The sequence below is a fragment of the Leptinotarsa decemlineata genome, unplaced genomic scaffold (genome assembly GCF_025532065.1).
Source record: "Leptinotarsa decemlineata unplaced genomic scaffold, Ldec_3_MD MMD2_tig00026299_RagTag_RagTag, whole genome shotgun sequence".
In the NCBI taxonomy this organism is placed as follows: Eukaryota; Metazoa; Arthropoda; class Insecta; order Coleoptera; family Chrysomelidae; genus Leptinotarsa; species Leptinotarsa decemlineata.
The window spans coordinates 10,120,321-10,140,172 of record NW_027412676.1 but is presented as its reverse complement, the minus strand read 5'-3'; the positions used below and the strand labels follow the sequence as shown (position 1 = coordinate 10,140,172).

The 19,852-nt window shown below is 34.2% G+C and overlaps 1 protein-coding gene across 4 annotated transcripts in view; it reads right to left on the bottom strand.

Annotated features, from left to right (window-relative positions):
* Nucleotides 1-19,852, bottom strand: part of LOC111502029 (uncharacterized) — a 74,797-nt gene that overhangs the window by 35,976 nt on the left and 18,969 nt on the right. For 3 of the 4 annotated variants that reach the window (XM_074180574.1, XM_023155982.2, XM_023155980.2), the window contains exon 2: nucleotides 11,355-11,585. In XM_074180574.1, coding sequence (XP_074036675.1) covers nucleotides 11,355-11,585 — 231 coding nt within the window. Of the gene's footprint in view, nucleotides 1-1,413; nucleotides 1,982-11,354; nucleotides 11,586-19,852 lie in introns of those variants that run through there. The other variant, XM_023155981.2, reaches the window with a different exon arrangement.

The following is a 19,852-nucleotide window of genomic DNA, read 5'->3' as shown; positions in this document are numbered from 1 at the left end:
ATTGTTGGTACTGCGTGACAAAAAAATGACAGCAGGGGATATAGTCGACAAGAATGAATCCCGATTTTTGATACCTGAAAGGGTATCTTTCTGTCGAATGATGAAAAACGCGGATCCAGAAAAAAGCTTGAAGGAAAAATCGAGAAGGCCAGACATCACACAACTAACTGATGGAAACTAAACAGCATGGATAGAAGACAAATTGAAAAGAGTGTTAGAAGTCATAATGTAAGTTAGAATAGTTAAATTTAATATGGCAATCACGCAATGGATTGTTGGGAAATGAAATAAAAAAATCTGCACAGTTTGTCCACCCAAAATAGTGTGCTGAATCTGCGCCTAGTAAAGGGTTCCGACTATGGAAATCCCATCTCAAATCTGAGCACTAAAGGGCCAGAAGGTAAAACAGTTTTTCGGGGGGCATTGTGTCCATGGAAGCTGAACAGTTCTGAGGATTGGATAGACAAAATGTGGTTTTAGTAAGGTTGATGAAATTGTGAGAGTTGACGTTATTATAATTGTTTTTTTAGGACAAACACAAGCACTACAGAAAAATCTCTAAGGCGCTTTAAGAGCTGTGCCAGTGCGAAAGTGACGATTCACGTTGGGTTTGAATCGCTGGAAATGAAATCGATTTGGAAAAACCTTCTCAGCAAGTTTATTTCAAGTAAACGCTTCTCCAAATGAAAGAGTTCTTGAACAGTGGAATTCGAGGTATACTGAGTTGAACCTCAAAATGATCAACAGCCACAGTCCGTCGCGTATTTCTGATATGTACCGCTTTTGGTGGAATCAAATTTGCCAAGTCCCCTGAAAGTATCTAGAGAAGAGAGACAAATCTCCAACCTTTCTTCGATGTTCCAGGCTATCAAGGTTGCAAGTGATGTTCGTGTCTCCAATCGAGCGGATGGGACTTTTCTGGGCGGAATCCAGCAGCTTCAGGGTATGATTAGGGGCGGAGCTCCATACATGAGAATCAAAACTTGCTGGGGTGTGTACAGTAGTACTATTTCAACAAAATATCTGCTCTGCGAATGTCAAGAAAATGCCTGTTTCACAAGTAAGGTCTGAGAATCCTCACTTTCTTCTTTATTCGTATGAATAAACATTGTGCAGCAACTGCAGAGTTCGAATAATAGTTTTTTCCCATTCCTTCCTTGCGATATTTCATTCACTGTCAAAAAACTGTAGTGTCCATAGTACCCGAGAGTAAAACAATTCCAATCTTACATCGAACTGATATACTCCAAACTATATGACTATCCAGGCACTTTTTTAATATCGTACCGAATAAAATAGATACTTATTCGATCGATAAGAGTACTTAAGATTTCTTAACTTTTGTTGATAACATCAATAATTATTAGTTACCAGTAACAGCCAAAAATATATTTTTGTATCCTCTTTAGTTTCTGAAACGTCTTTACTTTTGACAAACAATTCACATGAGTAAACTCCTTCAGCTTTCTTTCTGGAAAATATATAATAGAAAGTTACCATAATGTGCGTCCTTTCTGATGTGCTCTTAACAAATAAAATAAATATAAACAATATTATTCATTCATCTTGATTTCGATCACTCTCGATTACTTTCTGGTATATTGCGAATACGCCAAATTCTGAGCATAGTTCTGAGCAGATGGGGCAGATCTTGCATGATACTCCCCGCCGGGCGATCCAGGGCCAGCCCATTCCGCCCCAGATAAGCCACCATCATAGGGATTTTTGTAAACAATACCTTCATCATGATGAGCATTCCTCTTCTCTTTGAAGTCCATCCAGAACTTGACGATTTGCAAGATTAAACTGGTGACACCTACCAGAAGTAGTTTGAACTTGAGGGCTGCTTCGAAGATCTTGATGAGTAGGGCGATCTTCATAATAACTACTCCAGCGAGGATTCCTACTCTGACAAGTCTGAATAATTTCTTTATTCCTCCTTTCTTCTTCCTCTTCTTTTTGTCAAGGAATACTCTCGATTCTAAAAACTCAAGTTTTAGGTGTGGCAGATGTGAAAAATGATTTAGTGATGTTACATTCCAAGCAAAATTTGTTAGATACAAAATGCGATGATGCATGCAAATTTGACTCAAAAATATAAAAATTGTAAAAGCAAAGTAATATTTACTTGTGAATAGATCAGTTTAAATAGTGCTTCGAAACGGTAGAAAAATCTCAATCCGTCATATTTAAAGTCATCATAACTGATTATTTAGAACTGTGCAAAACTACAATCAATTCTTCGAAGTGAAAAGTGCAACATAGTGAGATGAAATTGAACTTCTAATAAAGTTGTAACCAAACAAATGATAATGCTAGTGAATCTATGAAATTATTGAAGTTACCATTGGTAATCAAAAAAAAAAAAGAAACACTTCAGAAGAATATCTATAATATTTAATTTGAAAGGGTTATATTTTTGGGAGTGACTAATTTTTGGGAAAGGAAGTTTTTGGCTTTCTACTACTCCATCTTAATACAGAAAAAAGTGGGAATCTTCCAAAGGAAGGAAGGAGGTAATCTACACATCTATGTATACAGTTATTTCTTTTAAAATTGATTACTCCATTCCTTCTTTGGAAGATTCCCATTTTTCTCTGTATTAAGATGGGGCAGTAGAAAGCCAAAAACTTTCCCAAAAATCTAGAATATGTTTCCTATTTTTGCATTTTCGAATTTTTTTTATAATTATCTTCCAGCTGCAAAATAATTTATCTTATTTATCATTTTCGGTGAACTTAACATTTTGAATTCCCTTTTATTTTAATTATTCCAATGTCTTTTGACTATTTTTCACCTAAGTACACACTAATCCTAACTGTTGAAATAACGTTGCTAGTTAAATCTAGTCACTAATCTTTGAATTTCCAAATATTAGACAAACAGAGAAGGTATTTTTGAGTCAAACTTGAAAAATTTGATGTTGTTATGAAAATGAAATTCAACGAAGCATTCTATGATCAACCGACTTCATGCGTTGTTCACCATTTTCATAGCTCTCCAATATACCATTATGAATAAATCATACGAAAACCGTTATCAGAATTGAAATGTTCAATTTTACTAAGTATTACTTAAAGTGGGTGACATCTGGCTTCTGTTTGCAAATGGGTTATTCACCATTAGATATCAAATATAATTATTTTAATTTTATACTGTTATTTCCTCATTCTCAATCCTTAAATGATTGAACATTACTTTTTTTCTGTGAGCAACGTATGATACATTCATAAATATTAGGCAAAAGTAACCATGCTTTTCATAACTACATGCGATTTATAAGATAATGTTTATGGCAATTATCATAAAACTAATAATTTTTTGAGACAAATACATCTCTTCTTTGGTGGTATATTTTCTTTTTTTATAGAGTCGTCATGCAAAGTGAAATATTTTTTTCATTTTTTGGCATTTCAATTTTTCTGACATGATACATGCTTCATTTGATACGTTTCTCATGCAACACAATAAATTTCATGCTTTTTGTGCTCCTCAATAGGAACCAGGAACCAATAATTAATCATGCAACTATCGAACTAGATCGAAATTCGTGCATATACACGTGCATAAAAATAATAACGTAGGGTACTTACTGAAGGAAGAAATAAAAACACATCTTCAGGCACTTTGTGATATTTGTATAGTATGTTTACTCGTAAAAATTATCCTTGAATTTTGAACAAGCTCGTTTCATAAAACTCATTTTCTATATAAATTGAAAATTCTATTAGATAAACGCAATACTATACAGTGCGCATTATAAGTGTTACCCTCCTATCTAACTCGTTACTGGACTTTTGTTAGAAACATTTTTTTATTTCTTCAGTGTACATTTCCGTATGATAGTTCATCCCTAATTTCATCCCTTACCTGGGGGGGGGAGCAACCCTGTCGAAAAATGTAAATAGCAAAGGGGATTTCATTCTCTATTCAACCTTGTAAAGAATTACACCACAAACAGGCAACTAAACTAACACTAACTTCTTCTGTAATTACAGTAAATGTTCAAAATGTTCCCCCTTGACCTACTGGCAAAAAAAAAGTATATTTTTAGTTTCAGTCGCTTTGCAGAGTATCGCGAGTAATTGTTGCACACACTTCCATAATCCGCCCACGCAACTTCTGAATGGAGTAACATTAGTCTGGTAGACTTAACATTTTAGGTAACTCCATAGGAAGAAATCTAAAGAAGTTAGATCTGGTGATCTTGGAGGCCATTCCACAGATCCTCGGCGCCCGATCCATCGTCCTGCATAAACAGTATTCAAATAAGTCCTCACAGCAACTGCAACATGAGGAGGAGCTCCATCCTGTTGCTGAATAATGTCCATGTCAAATTCGCCAGAATTATTTTCGACAGTTGCCACTATCAGTGGATCTATCACTGTTTCCAACATTCACTAATAGAGGGCACCAGTCAGGTTTTCCTCAATGAATAACGGAGCTAGAACGGTTAACTTTTTGTGGAAACTGGGTATGAGTTTCGTGAAAAAGTCAAGGATTTTCATCGGACCAGTACCTCATATTTTGTCTATGCACGTGACCGTTTAAAAAAAAGTAGCCTCATCAGTGAAACGAATGTGTTTGTTTCAAATAGCTGGGACTATGCAAAATATTGTTAGAGACAATTTCACAATGTTCTACACGGCGGTTTGGATCATTGCCTCTCAGTTAATGCACCTTTTTGATTTTGTTGGAATGAAATTTGGATTTGAAAAAGGATTTGGAATTAAATAAAATAATAAATGTTTCTCATTATAAAATCAAATGGTATAACTTTCATTCGGTATATCCTTTACAAATGACTTTTATTTCAAAATATTGAAAATATTATATAGAAAACGTATAGTATTCTAACTTGAAAAATGGCTGTTACTCGATCATAGACAGAACCAAATTACAGTATACAAATACATTGATGGCATTAAAAAGCAAAATATTTGTTTGTGAAATCATTGAGTCACTATTGGCAAAAAAATTGGTCTGGTGGGGTTATTTTGGGTAATTTCTCATAATTTCGAAACATAAATAATCGAAACGGTTTTTTGTTATTTTTTATGGAAAAACAAAAATTATGAAAGTAGATGAGATATGTTAAATTTGAAAACCACAGATTTGTAACAAGGGCGAAAATGATAATTTCATATCATCTTTTTACTGTTCCTACTATAAGAAGGTTAATTAAATTATTATAATGTGATTTATGGGTTTCAAAAACTACACCTCACGATTTGATCTTCACAAATCAAAACGGGAAGTGTAGTTTTTGAAATTACTATGGATCTTCATCAAGTAACGACCGAATCAATCAGTGATTTATGGGTTCAGAAAGTATCGGATTAGGTGTAATAATCTAGTTAGACGTTAAAGTAGATTTTATGGAAGCAATTAGTATTCTGGAATTCTTTGGAAATGTCATTAATCAAAATATTGTGGTATACTATACCTGTGTGATCACTCACGTTATATATTTCACTTGAACCACATGACTGCTCTTCATTAAAAAACATTCCCACAGAATCACTTGCATTTGACCGAGTAAAGAAAACTGACAAGTTTTCTTGACTTCCCGAAATTGTAAAGTTGAAGGACTGAATAAAACCCCCCATTGAAATCTTTCAAAAATATTTAATTTTAGTTTCAGTTTGCAAATTCTATTTATTATATTTGACATCAATATTGGATTAACTAGGGGATATATGTTTGTGGTTGCGTGTTTTGAGTTATTCATCACTCAAATACCCATAATACGATTGCGAATGTTGGGATTCTTCAAACAATCCTGTTGTCCAAATGATTTTCATAAATTATATCTCAATATAATACTTTGAAGTAGTTTTTTTCACAAAATCAGAAGCCCCAATAAGGTATTGAAATTTCTTTCGGAGTGAGCATTTCAAAAAAATACGAGTTATTTGGGATACTATAAATAGTTGGTGAATTGGTTTTTCGATAAAAAGAATAGAATTAGTTTCAGTCAACGAATAATTTTCAAACCTAGCTTCCGTCTATATGAGATAAATATTTATATGGAAACAAAAATCATATTACCGTGTTCATGATACAAAGTTAAGTGGTGATGTAGATGTTCTCTTTCAACCAAAATATGAGGATTGTTGAAGACGAATTTTATTTTAAAAAAATCAAAAAGTTAAGCGGCATTCAATCACTCGAAAGAATTTCAATCTTCACGGCTATGGAGAAAAGAATTTCGAACAAGGTTTCCCTGCAATCTTGAGGGTTCTTGAAAATATCCCAAATATGACAACAATTAGGCATATTCAAGCAGCCATACTAGCTTAGACAACATACTAGTAAATATTCGAAATAAAATCTCGAAATCTCTCCTAATCATGCAGTTTAGCCGCGTTGAAATTAATCGGGTCCCAGGCACTTTTTTGTTTGGGTCGGATCTTTCCTGCACTGATGAGAGGTAATACCTCGAAACCGAAATTTCAGTCGGATATACTCGTAATTCAATATCCAGCGTGGTATTAGCCGGGAATGTAATTTTTTCAAGACAAGCATTTGTCAGAACCTACGGTGTAGGTAGTTGGGATAGATAAATATTTCGAAATTTTATTTTGAAATATTTATTTTCTAGGAAAAGAAAGTTTTTGGTTTTCTACTACTTCATCTTGATACAAAAAAATGTGTGAATTTTCCAAAGAATGGGAAGCAATCAATTTTGAAAGAGGTAACTCTATACCTAGATGTGTAGATCATGCAAAGAAGTAACTTTCAGACACAAACTGGAAGAAAACACCCTCCTGAAACAGCTACTTTCATATAAACATTGAATTACACGAAAGAAAAATTCTTTCGAAACAAATACTTTTATATGTACACTGAATTATACTCACTTTGTATTTTAAACATTCGTTATAGAATTTAATCAGATATCCATTCACAGGATTTCTACACAGTTTACTAAATGAAAGGTAAAAAATTTCACTCGCATGAAACACTGTCATCGTCAATAGCGGACATCGATGTTTCGGAATAAGATACTTGCCTTATTGCCTCATCAGTACCAATATGGATAACATTGCAAGATGTAGCACACAATTTATTCATATAATTACGACTTCATGTCACGAATGGGTTTAATGTACTGATATCATCGATGACAGAACGTAGTGACATTCATTCACTCATTTGATTCATTCCCAGCCAAAGGAATCTTATTTGAACGGAAAGGAGTATATTTTTAGTAATTTTACGAATGAATTGAGTGCTTCATCTTGTAATTTCATCCAGATTGGTGCTGTGGATGACGTGGATGACGGTGTTCCATGTGAGCGAATGTTCACCCCTCTCATGTACTGTATTGTGTAGCAATCCTGTAGATAATAACTGATTTAATTTCATAACGAATGTTTGGAGTATAAACTGACAAGCAAAACGTTTGTATAATTCAATCTTCATATAAAAGTAATTACTTGGAAAGTATTTTTCTTTCTTGTGATTCAACGGTTATGTGGAAGTAGTTGTTTCAAGAGGGCTTTTTCTTTCAGTTTATTTCTAGAAGTTACTTCATTGCAATGATCTACATATCTTTGTATAGAGGTACCTTTTTGAAATTAATTGCTTCTTTCTTTCAGATGGGGAGGTAGAAAGCCAAAACTTTTCTTTCCCAAAAGTTGTAAAGGTATTTTAAAAATTTTTACCACACTCATTTTCAAAAATCTGATTTCAAATATCTTGTAGTTATCTGGTGCTCGGTGACACTGTCTCACCCTGTGCATATAGGACTGTGTATATTTACAATGGCAATGATACAATTCATTGGATTGGCAAACGTTTTCTGCTCAAGAGTATCTTCAAAAACATTACGCTATTATATAAATAAATTGAAATAATTTTCAATTGGATATTGGAATATTCCAAAGTATTTGATGATTAAGTTTTCTATATGAAAACTTGATATATTTTTCGAATAAACACCGGTCTATTTCATTATATTGTGTTGCTTTTAATGCAAGTACGTAGCTGCTAAGAAATGATAGTTATTTCCTTGAATCTTATGATGACAAGGCTGACAAAATCGCATGGTATTCAATGTATCTACATTATTCTGTACAGATTCGGGGAATATGTAAGTCGTGTAGAATACTTGTAAGGATATTTGTAAAAATGAAGTAATGTGACACGGGCAATGAAATGAGATGGGATGAGTATGATGTGAATGTTGAGAAGTGGTTTTTCGTAGATAAGTTGCACTTATTAAGGTTGTTTTTCATGCCGTCATATTTTGAGTTCATATTTCGTGATCAGAATTGAAAAATGTATCAACTTATCATTTTTTTTTACTTTTTGGTTTGGAATGCACTCGGTTGGATTTACATTTTTGAAGCAAAGTTAATAATATCGTTTATATGATATTTTTCTTTTTCAGAATAGGAGCATTATGCAATAATTTATGTAAAAATATCAATATACCTTTTCATTTTTTTCAATTTCCGCCACTCAACTTAATTTAGGTATACGAAATAAGATAAGCAAATGACTCAGGTCGCCAATCAGAATGTGTTTCAATCGCCTATGGCGTCTGCCAGATTATCAACAAGATCACAGGGATACCAAATGTGACCACCATACATTCGGTCTCTTCCTTATGATTACCAAAACTTCCTATCAGGTAAAAGTACAAGCACCATAAGTTCACATGTTAATTTCAAAAATATGTTCCAATCGAACAACAAATCTCCAATATACGGGGAATATCAGTTTCATTCTGCATCAAAAAATATGTGTCGGAGATATGATTCTGGCGGTTCACGCCAAAATTCCAATTGTACTTTCAAACATTTTCCAACAAAATTCAAGCAACAATTACTATACTACAAGTAGATGGTACGAACGATTGGGATAATTTTCGACTACTCTAGCTAGAGTATTCTTCGGAAAACTATAGTTTTGCTCCAGCTCCACTCTATAATCTAAGTAGTCATATTAATATTCATGGATGCTTAATATACACCACATCAAAAGATTTCAACAGATTATAGTAGTTCTTGGTTTAACAAAAGACGGTGCAAAATCTATCGTCCCAAAGCAACAAATTTTCCATTTGGATTCAAAAATTCTATTCGAGAACCCATATATGTAGGAGTAGTAAAACCAAAAAAGATCATCAAATCTTTCAATATCCTGATCTTCGCTAAATGCTCTTTATTATCTCTTAACAGAAACGTTAAAACAACAGAAAAGAGAAAAATAAATTTGCCACCAATTTAACCTTAAAGAGACGAACTTCCAGAAATGTCGTCAGTAGATAATTTATTATCAGAGATTATGTTTCTTAGCCTCATTATGAATTATGAAATCTTGATACGATCCCACCTAACTCTCCATTCCGATGTGCTCTAGAACAGTTTTCTGCAACTTATTCAACCTTTCATAAGTTATCTCCAGTATTATGGAGAATGTTTTATGTATGTATTGTATTTAAAAAAGTAATCTGGGGTAGTGGATGATAGCTAATGTAATTTCCGTCACCAGAGATTATCTAGATCTAGAGTATGTCACACCAGTATGAGAATCTGCATCAAAGGTGTATCGGAAGATATATAAAATCACTGGCAGTGGCAGATTCTAAGGTGTTCGACAGTGTGCAGTGTAGAGACTTCTCTAAACATTTCCTACCCATTTCCCAAATGTCTTTCGGATATGAAATTTATAAATCTGTAACCAACAGTTCTGATAATATTTATTTAATTGAAACGTATACTTTTTAAGTTACATTTACATTACATAATACCTCCACGTAGTAAAACTCGATAAGTTTGTATGGATCAAACAAATGCATGAATATCTTCATGTGTGACGGTTTGACGAAGTAGTCAATGGCTCATTTGCTATCAACGCTGGTTCACCCCAGAATTTACTTTTTGCACTAACTATATTTCTGTTCATTATGATCAACCTTTTCAGTACAAGGTTCTGTTTAATATATTGCTTGGAAACGAGCGTAGTTGGTTCGGATGTTTTCTCTTTCGGCAGCAGGAGGTTGCATGTATTAATGAGGATCTAGAAGCAATTTCGAATTGGAGTGAAAGTAATCAGGTTTAATTCAATGCCACAAAAACCCAGGCATCGGTTTTCTCCAAGAGGATAAATGTCCCCCAACCGGATATAATAACGTCAGGTCAGACAATTCTGCTTTCTGCTTCGATAAGTTCTTTGGAGTTGAAATGGACACCAATATGTCTTAGCACAATCATGTCGCTGGAATTGCAAAAGCCGCTTCTCAAAAGCTTCGAACACTGCTTAATGAAGCTAAGATCAGACCTTTTTTGAGTATTGTTCTCATGTATGGAACTCCGCCCCTAAGCATACCCTAAAGCTGCTAAAGCATACCCTAAAGCTGCTCAGCCATCCGCCTGAGATGCAAACATCATTTGCAACCTTGATTGTCTGGAACATCGAAGAAACATCGAGACTTGTCTCTCTTTTATTGATACTTTCACGGGAAGTGTTTTGGCATCAGAAATACGGACTGTGACTGTTCATCGTTTTGAGGTTTAACTCAGTACACCTCGAACTTCACCGTTTAAGAACTCTTCCATTTGGAGAACTGTGCTTGAGTGGAATAAACTTCCTGAGAACGTGTTTCCAAATGGATTTAATCTACAGCGATTCAAATCCAATGTGAATCACTACTTTCGCACAGGTACCGCTCTTAGAGCGCCTTAAGGAGTTTTCTATAGTGCTTGTGTTTGTCCTTAAAAAAATTTGTGTCTGAAACAAAATTTTGGGCATGATCTATACATCTTCGAAAATGATATTTTGTTTTTGAGTGTTGTGCGTGAACTGTTTCAATTTTGGGAACCTACTTGATGAGTGACATACATAGAAAGAGAAAGCTTAATCATTTTCAACCATTTGAACTCTCACAAACTGAAATATATTTCGCTTTATATTTGGATTTATCAGGAGATACATAGAAATATTTTGGGTTTAAAAGCAGGTCCAGGTTGCTATATATACGAGTACACCAAGTATTATTCCAATACTCAGCAATTCTTGATAAATAGTTGCTATTCGACCAAGTATGAACTCAAAAGATGAAAGCAGTATGAATGTTCATTGGTTGTGTTGAAAACACTTATACCAGGCAAAGTTGAAGCAAGGTTAATGTACAAATAATTCACCGCTTTATTACTACCATCTATCTACTGAAAATCAACTTCTACTAGGTGCAATGAAAGCAGAAGCGATCATAACAATTTGAGAATAAAACGAGACTCCTGAGAAAATGTTGCGTATACTGATAAGTATTCTCAAATTGTTGGAGTTCACTTCCCGACAAAAACTACGGACACAAATCTACAGCAGTGCTATATACGAACCTACTACATCCCTACTATTTTTCTCGTCGTCTTTATTTTCATTATCAATGCTGTTATTGTCCGCATCATCGATTTCATCATCGTCAGCTGCTTCTCTGAAAAAACTGGATATTCCGCTCTTGAACATTCCAGCTAACTCGGACAGAAGTTTTTCTATCGTTTTAGCAAGATGAGATGGGGAGTTATCCGGATTAGCACGCCCGGAAGCCGAGACTTGGGCGTCGGCCTGAGCTGAAAGTAAAAAAAAGATACGTTACTTTTACCATTCCTAGTAAATTAGTAAAACACAGAAGTAAATTAAAATGATTCAAATAAATTTTGTACCTATAATTTTATTCATTAGTTCGGACTAAAGTACACAATATTCAATTATCTTGTAAACAATGCATGTATTTATAAAAATGTTTCATACAACAAAAATTAAAAATTAGAAATATATTTCAATGTAGCTTTCATCAGTGAGACAACTAAAAATAATATTAGAAAAAAACCCTTCAATGCTTCATTTATGTTTTAAAACCTTCGATTGTTCATTAATGAATGAAAAATTGATTGTTTTCCTATTTCTAGCGAGAATCTTCAAAGAATAGCTACAAAAAACGAAAACATGCCAAGCTCTAATTTTGAAAATTATCAAGATGTTTTTATGTTGAGGAAAATTGTTATTTGATAAAAGCATTCTTGAGAGTGAAATTGCGATTAACATTTTTTGGCAAAGAAATAATGTCAATTCAACTACGTACCACGTATTTATTTTGCTTTTTTCATTCCGTAATATTCATTTACAAAGGAATGAAATATTTATTGTTGTTGAAGCTAACGTTTTCTGTCGGTAAATTGAAAGTAGAAATTTAGATGCTACAATTTCGGGAGGAGAAAATTGTCTAAGAAAATGTTATGTTCTGCAGGGCCCTTTTTTTAAAACACCTCAATAATAATTTTCGATAATAAATTTCGTCTGTAATCGGTAGCTATTTTTTGATCCCCAATCCCCAATGTATATTGTAAATATCAAGAAATTCAATTCTTCTCGATATTCCTGTGGATTGGCAGTTTGGTAATTTTCAAGGAATTTCGGATTCTCTAGCATTCAATTAATGAAAGTACCTAGTACATAAAAAGTGTTATCATTCCTACCTTATATTTCCAGTGAGATTTTACCTGCAGAAGTTTTAAAAAAAATCCCATGGTAAATGATGATGAAATTTCCAATATCTCAGCGAATAAAGTCGATTTTTCAATGATATTCCCAAAAAAATTGTCAACTTTGTAACAATTCAATGAACTTCATATCCCTCATCGTTTAAAAAATAACCATTCAGAGATTCGAATTTTAATTAGCCATGCACTTAAAATTTCAAGTGAAATAATAATCCAGTCATTTGTTGAAATTATCTTTAGTAGAGAGAGTAAAGGATGCTTCATTCCAAAATAAGTTTACGCCAAACATTAAGTATAACTCCATTGATACATTTTTGAATCGATACGTCCCCTTGAGAGGTTTATCATTATGATACCATATATTGCACGTGCATAAATAAATGATAAGAAATATCGACTGAACATCGATGAAAGATCTTTTTGCTGGATGTTCTTCCCACAATCAGAACCAAAATTTAAGAATTCCACACCAATCCTGTGCCACTTTTGTCTTACCAACGAATATTTGAATTATAGTTTTGACCGCTAGACTTACAGTTAATGGACGTTGCTTGCATAAAACTTCTAAAACGATGCGTATGGATATTTTTGTCTGCTTTAGCACTACGGCTTACTCACTACAAGCTAGGCGACAAACGTTTGATGAATTTTGATTAGCTCACATATTCACAGCGTCCGTGCATTTTTCTAACAGGAAAAGGCACCATTAAGAGACAAGCAAGCTAGCTGTGCATTTTTCCAGATAATTATTGGTTATCTACAGAGAGGATCATTGAACACATGTGGGAAAATTAATAAAGCCGTACCAAATTTCACTTATCAAGTAGGTAATACATTTTTTTCACTACTAACCTGAGAAATTGCTATTCTTTACTCCATTCCCCTAACGAGAATTATTATTTCTCACCCTTATTAAATAATGATAATAAAAAACACCTAGGTAAATAATGAGAACAATTCTATATAATTTTAAAGATATTCACAGAAACTTTTGTTAACTTAATTATCAACTAGAAATAGGAAATTGAACATTGGAAATACGCTTGAAAATTATTTGAAATTATAATTAATTGTACAATTGTGACAAATCAGGCGGGGTACACATCATTTCTAAATCATCGTCACTTGAATTTTCACACATTTTTCAATTAATTATATTGACGTTTTACTTATATAGATATTTTAACTTTTTCAAAATGACATCTAAATTTGAATTAAAACCGCATTTGGCAAACTGACAGCAATAATAATCATTGTACAGTGTTTGGTTGTCATGGAAGCGCCGGCAAACGTTTTCATGGCCTAAGTAGATGTTGCGCGCTTAACATCGACATCGCATATTCAACATGGAAACTGTACCCTTTCAATTTGAGTTGTAACAATTCATAGCTGCCTTGGGTTGTCATATTACCAAGGAAATTTTTTTCTCACTATAATGCATAATTGAGAAATTCTAAGTTCTGAACATAGAGAAGCGATGAGAGAAGTGGAACATTGGAATATATCAAAAATGCAATGAGATATTTCCTAGATTCATATCAAAATTTGACACATGCCAAATTTTTACATAAATAAAGCCAGTCAATTTAGAAACACGCTTCACTCTACTTGATATTCCGATATATTCATCAAATTGTTAGAAAATTACTTATGCCAAAATTAAAATTGTTAATATATCAATGTGAGTAATGAAAAAAATTCTATATATATACATCGGCTGAGAAAGCTATTATTTACCTCGCACATTATATCCTGAGGCGCGTAGCGCCGGTAAATAATGCTCGGTAAATAATAGCTCACTTCTTACCCTAGGTATATAATATACTATTATTTGATTGATATTATATGGTGACAGCGGTGAACTAAATGAATACAAGGTTCAAGAGCACCTTCGGAGATGAACTAAAATCATAGAACTTAAATCATAAACAAACTTGTTAAACACAGAATTATGATGTTTGTGGATAAGCATAATATTATTAGTAGCAGTCAGTTTGGGTTTCAGATTTTGAAAAACACGGAAGATGCCATGTTTCATTTACTATGTTTATCTCAATTTAAATAATCGTGAAATACCAGCGGCAGTTTTTTGCGATCTTTCAAAATCATTCAATTGCGTTGTCATGAAATTCGGCTGCAAAAACTAGAAGTGTATGGCTTCAGAGATATATCTTTGAAATGGTTCAGATCATACCTGTCAGAACGTACTCCCGGACAACATATCTCATTCCCAGACAGTTTCTTGTGGTGTTCCACAAGGATCGGTTCTAGGCCCAATTCTCTTCCAGTTATATATTAACGACCTAGCCCGCATTAGCTGCAGAAATAACCTAGTTCGCAGATGATACTACATTATTTCGGCATTGTAAGAATGAAAGGGAACTGCATGATTTGATCAGCAGGGATATTATAAAAATAAAGGACTGGTGTGATGCTAATCTCTTGTCGTGGGTTCGGCTACCTATCGTGCGCGTCCCCAGGTGGCGGATAGGGGAACGGGCAGGGGACTGGAGGTCCTGTATCCGGGAAGCCAATGTGGCCTTACTGACTGTGTCGCCGGACTCCTGGTCAGTGGCAGAAATAAGTTGGGTGAGGGGAACTAAAACCTCCCAAAAGCCTTTGCAAAACAAGCCACTGTGGACCAGCCTACCCAAGCTAAGATGTAATAAATCGTGCTGAATGGCCGCAGGGTGATATTCGGTCAAGAACAATCCCCTTGGGGAACTGGGCGAAGCCTCATTGTAATCAGCCTTCCTCTGGTAATGCGGGGCTCTGCCAGAGGTGACCAACTCTTTCCTTGCTAGTTGCTACAAAAACAGAAACAACAAAAACAAAAAACCAATCCCGAGGCTGGACAGAAGTGCTCACCTCAATCTAAGACGGTGGCTGGGGATGAACAGAAATGTCCACCCCAATCTACCGCTTGGAATGAGGCTGGACACAGCAGATGACCTTCAACAGAAAGGGCACTTCCTGCGGCGGGCGCCAAGAGCTCCGCCTTCAATAAAGGCAAGGAACCGGCTGCCCCTGCAAAAAAGCTTCTTCACTTGTGCACCTCCACGAAGGAAACCCTAAGAAGGTTGAAGAAGCCGCGTAACGACAGAAATATCGCTGTACCTTCCAAAACCTTCGCGGAGGCCACCGTGAGACACCTCAAGGTTGCCAAAGAGAGTGTGTGTTCGGCAAGTATTGGCCTACACCTGCCAATATAAAGGAGATATCTCCTAGTGACCTGTTCACCTTCCTGGAAAGGATAGGATGGACGATGACCTAGGAAGACAACTCCTCGGGAGGATGTACAATGGGTTACATGTGGCCTAAATGCTGTGAGTCTCCACTCACCCTCCCTACTCTACAGATACCAGATAATCTCTTATCATTTAATATCTCAAAAACTAGCATCATCACCTTCTAGTGCTCCAGCAAAATTTCTGGGACTACAAATTGATGAAAATTTGGATTTTGAAGGTCACATAAATAACCTATGTAAAAAAAATTCATCAGGATACTTTGCAGTCAGAGTATCAGCAAATGAAAACTAGGCACTATTGTGGCAAAAAATGTGTACTTTGCTCTCATAGATTTCTTTTTGGGAAACGCGTTGCCAATATATGTTTAATAGGGTGTTTGTACTACAGAAAAGAGGAGTTTGATATATGTGTAGAGTTGGATTCAGGGATTCCTGTCGAGCTTTATTCAGAAGGCATAAAATCCATATTCCATGCTTCCATGCTCATATTGGAAATGGTATGTCTGATGCAAAAAAATATACAACGGAAATTTGCATTTCACCTCGACGAAATACCAGAAATGAGCTCAATATAAGTTTACCGATTCCAATATCATCAAAAATTGAGAGGTCTTTCATATATAATGGAAAAAAAATGTTTAACCATTTACCAATTTTGATCAAAGGCATAACATGTACCACTAAATTTAGAAAGTCTGTAAAAAAGCTTCTGATTTCAAAGGCCTATTATTCTTTAGACGAGTTCAATTCAGACATAAATTTAAATTCTATAAACAATTACTTGTTATTAGCGTGTTCCAGTATGAAATGGTATTTGAACTATGTCCCTTTTTTAACTTTTTATTTGATGTTCACATTTGGCTTTGAACTGTATAGTTGAAGATGTTTACGAAGTAGATACTTACTTTTATTTTCTATGCATTACTTTTATATTTTTATGCTTTATAGTTTTCATATTCTTATATCTACATTAATGTACTGCAAGAAAATATTCATTATTATTTACTTCAATATGTAGCATATATGTTTATACTTTATGACTACTTTTTCACCCCAAAATTCTGAAATCACCAAATATTCAAGTGTTACTTTTAATTTGTAACTTATATTCTTTGAAATAGTAACACTTTGACAATGAAATTTTATCTTTGACAATATCTTTTAAGTTGTGTATCTTATATTTTTTAGAATAGTGACACATTGTCAATGAGATTTCATCTTTGACAATAAAGTACATTTTGATTAATTGATTGATTGATTGAACTTCACCGGCAATGTTTCGAATAATTGGAATATGTATAAGTAGAAGGTTGATATATACAAGACTACAAGTTTAGAAGCCGAATAAAAGAGAAATTGAGGATTCAAAGGAGATGAAGAACTTGACCTTTTCAGTCATGTTGCTTATAGTATGGGCAAAGATACAGAAAAATATTGAAAAGTATTTTATAAAAGTTTGAACACTATAATTATGTTAAACTATAGATAATGTCATTAATTTTCATCAAGTAACGGGTAATTTTACTCATAACTATCCCAGTATTTGAAGAAAGGAGTCAGGCAGATGTACTTGGATATTCATTAATCGTTTGATCAAATTGACATGTCTATTATTTGAAAGAAGTTGAATGGTATTGATTTCACTGAAAAATTTGTGAAGATGTTCCAATCAAATCGATTAAATCAATCATATAGGTACAAAAAATGTGAGAATCTTTCAAAAAATTGGAAGGAAACAATCATTTTTAAACAAATTACCCTACACAAAGATTTTTTTATTAGTCAGTGGGCTATACTTGAATATTGGCAGTAAACAAATCTAAAAAATGAACTTTAAACGTTCAAGCCAGTCTCGGATATACCTACACAGTAGGTTGAATGGATTGACGCCTATCAGAAAACAACTACTCCCCTGGCTAATACCACGAAGGGCGTTGGATTAAATCCGTCAGGCGTCAGTGCAAGAGTGCAGGAATGAAAATTTCTGCACTGACGCCTGTCCGATATAATCCAACGCCCTTCGTGGTATTAGCCAGGGGAGTAGTTGTTTTCTGATAGGCGTCAGTCCATTCAACCTACTGTGTAGGTAAATCCAAGACTAGCTTAAAAGTTTAAAGTGCATTTCTTTAGATTTCTATACGTATATATTTAAGATCATGCAAAGAAGTAACTTTCAGACATAAACTGGAAGAAAAATCCCTTTCCAAACAGCTATTTACATATAGACATTGAATTACACGAAAGAAAAATACTTTCGAAACAAATATTTTTATATAAACACTGAATTATACAAAAAACACTATTTTCTATTCAGTTTGTATTCCAAACATTCGTTATGGAATCCAACCAGATATCATTCACAGGATCGCTACACAATGAAAGAGGTAAAATTTCACTCACATGCAACACTGTCATCCTCACTGGTAAACATTCGATGTTTTGCCGTAAGACACTTGCCTTATTGCCTCTTGAGCACCAATCTGGATAACATTATAAGAAGAATCACTCAATTCATTCATAAAATAACGACTTTATGTCACGAATGAGTTTAATCTACTCATGTCATCTATGACAGTACGTAATGACATTCATTCACTTATTTGATTAAATCCCAACCACAGGAATCTTGTTTAAATTGAAAGGGGTATGTTTTTTGGAGGAATACATTTTTGGAAAAGAAAGGTTTTGGATCTTTACTTCACCATCGGTATACAAAAAATATTGAAATTTTCCAAAGAAAGGAAAAAAGCGATCATTTTTTTTATTGGATCCCAAAAATTCATTTCTCCTAAAAATGTATACCTTTCAATTAAAATAGATTGTTAACTAATGTATTCTTATGGTCTGTAAATTTTTCAGGAAGTTCAAAATATTGAAGATCGCCAAAACATTCGAAGAAATGTCGAAATTATATTTGAATGGTACCACAGCCATAATTTGAAGGTCATTGTCAAAAAATGTTGTTTGATAATTTTTACAAGGAAATGTCATTCCTTGATATTTGACTATAAAATAGAATCAACCTCACTGAGCAGATGCCAAAACATAAATGATCTGGGGGTTACATTTGATTAGACTCAGACACTTATATTTGCCGATCATGTGTCACAAACTGTACCCTCAGCTAACAGAATGCTCGGTTTCCTATTGAGAAATATCAAAGATATCAGGAACATATTTATAATGGAGTTACTTTTTATGGCATATCTCTGTCCAAAATTAGAATATGGCACAATGCTGTGGTATTCCATGAATGCTACTTACTCAGCTTTCATTGACAGAATTCAGCGGAAGTTTCCCAAATTTATTTGTTTCAAACTGTTTGGTATATATCCTGGAAGAGGAATTCCTTATGGTCAGTCACTGGAAGAATCAAAGTTCTTCAGTTTGAGTACCAGACGAGTAATTTCAACAGTGACATTTTTTATATAATCTGTTACATAACAATATTGACTCCGTATCTCTAATCAAAAATCTATTTCAACGTTCCTTCCCATAACGCTAGATATGAAATGATGTTCTACTTAGATTCTACAAGAATTAACATTTCATTCAAATCACCTGTCGCGATTTGTGACAGGTGATATTTTAATATAATTTGCCATTTCTCTAAAATCAATTATTTATCTTTCAATGATATTCTCTGCTGCATTATATCTAAAGTAATCCATTGATGTACTTTTTTTTCTCATAACTAACTATACTTTATAATTTTTGGAAACTTTAGGCATTTCCTGTAATTAGGTCCTGTACCTATTAATTCTTTCAAACCCAAGTTTGCGCTGGTCAGGCCCTATCCCCCGAAGCCCCGATATATTCAGGAGGACGCGCCAACATTATCAACCAACGACCACTCCCCACACCGTGGGGTAAGTGATCATTGGGTTCAAGAATCATGGACTCTGAGCAAGCGCAATGAGCCAAAAATGACAGCCTTCTGCATTTGTTCGGCTAAGATTTCTGCCTTAGTGCGGCAAGCCGGCATGATTTTGAGATTCGAAAGTAAAGAGGGCATAATTTCACCAAGTACTCCAATAACAACCATCTTTACAGAGTGGTCTGGATAGAGTCTGCGGAGTCCGAAGAG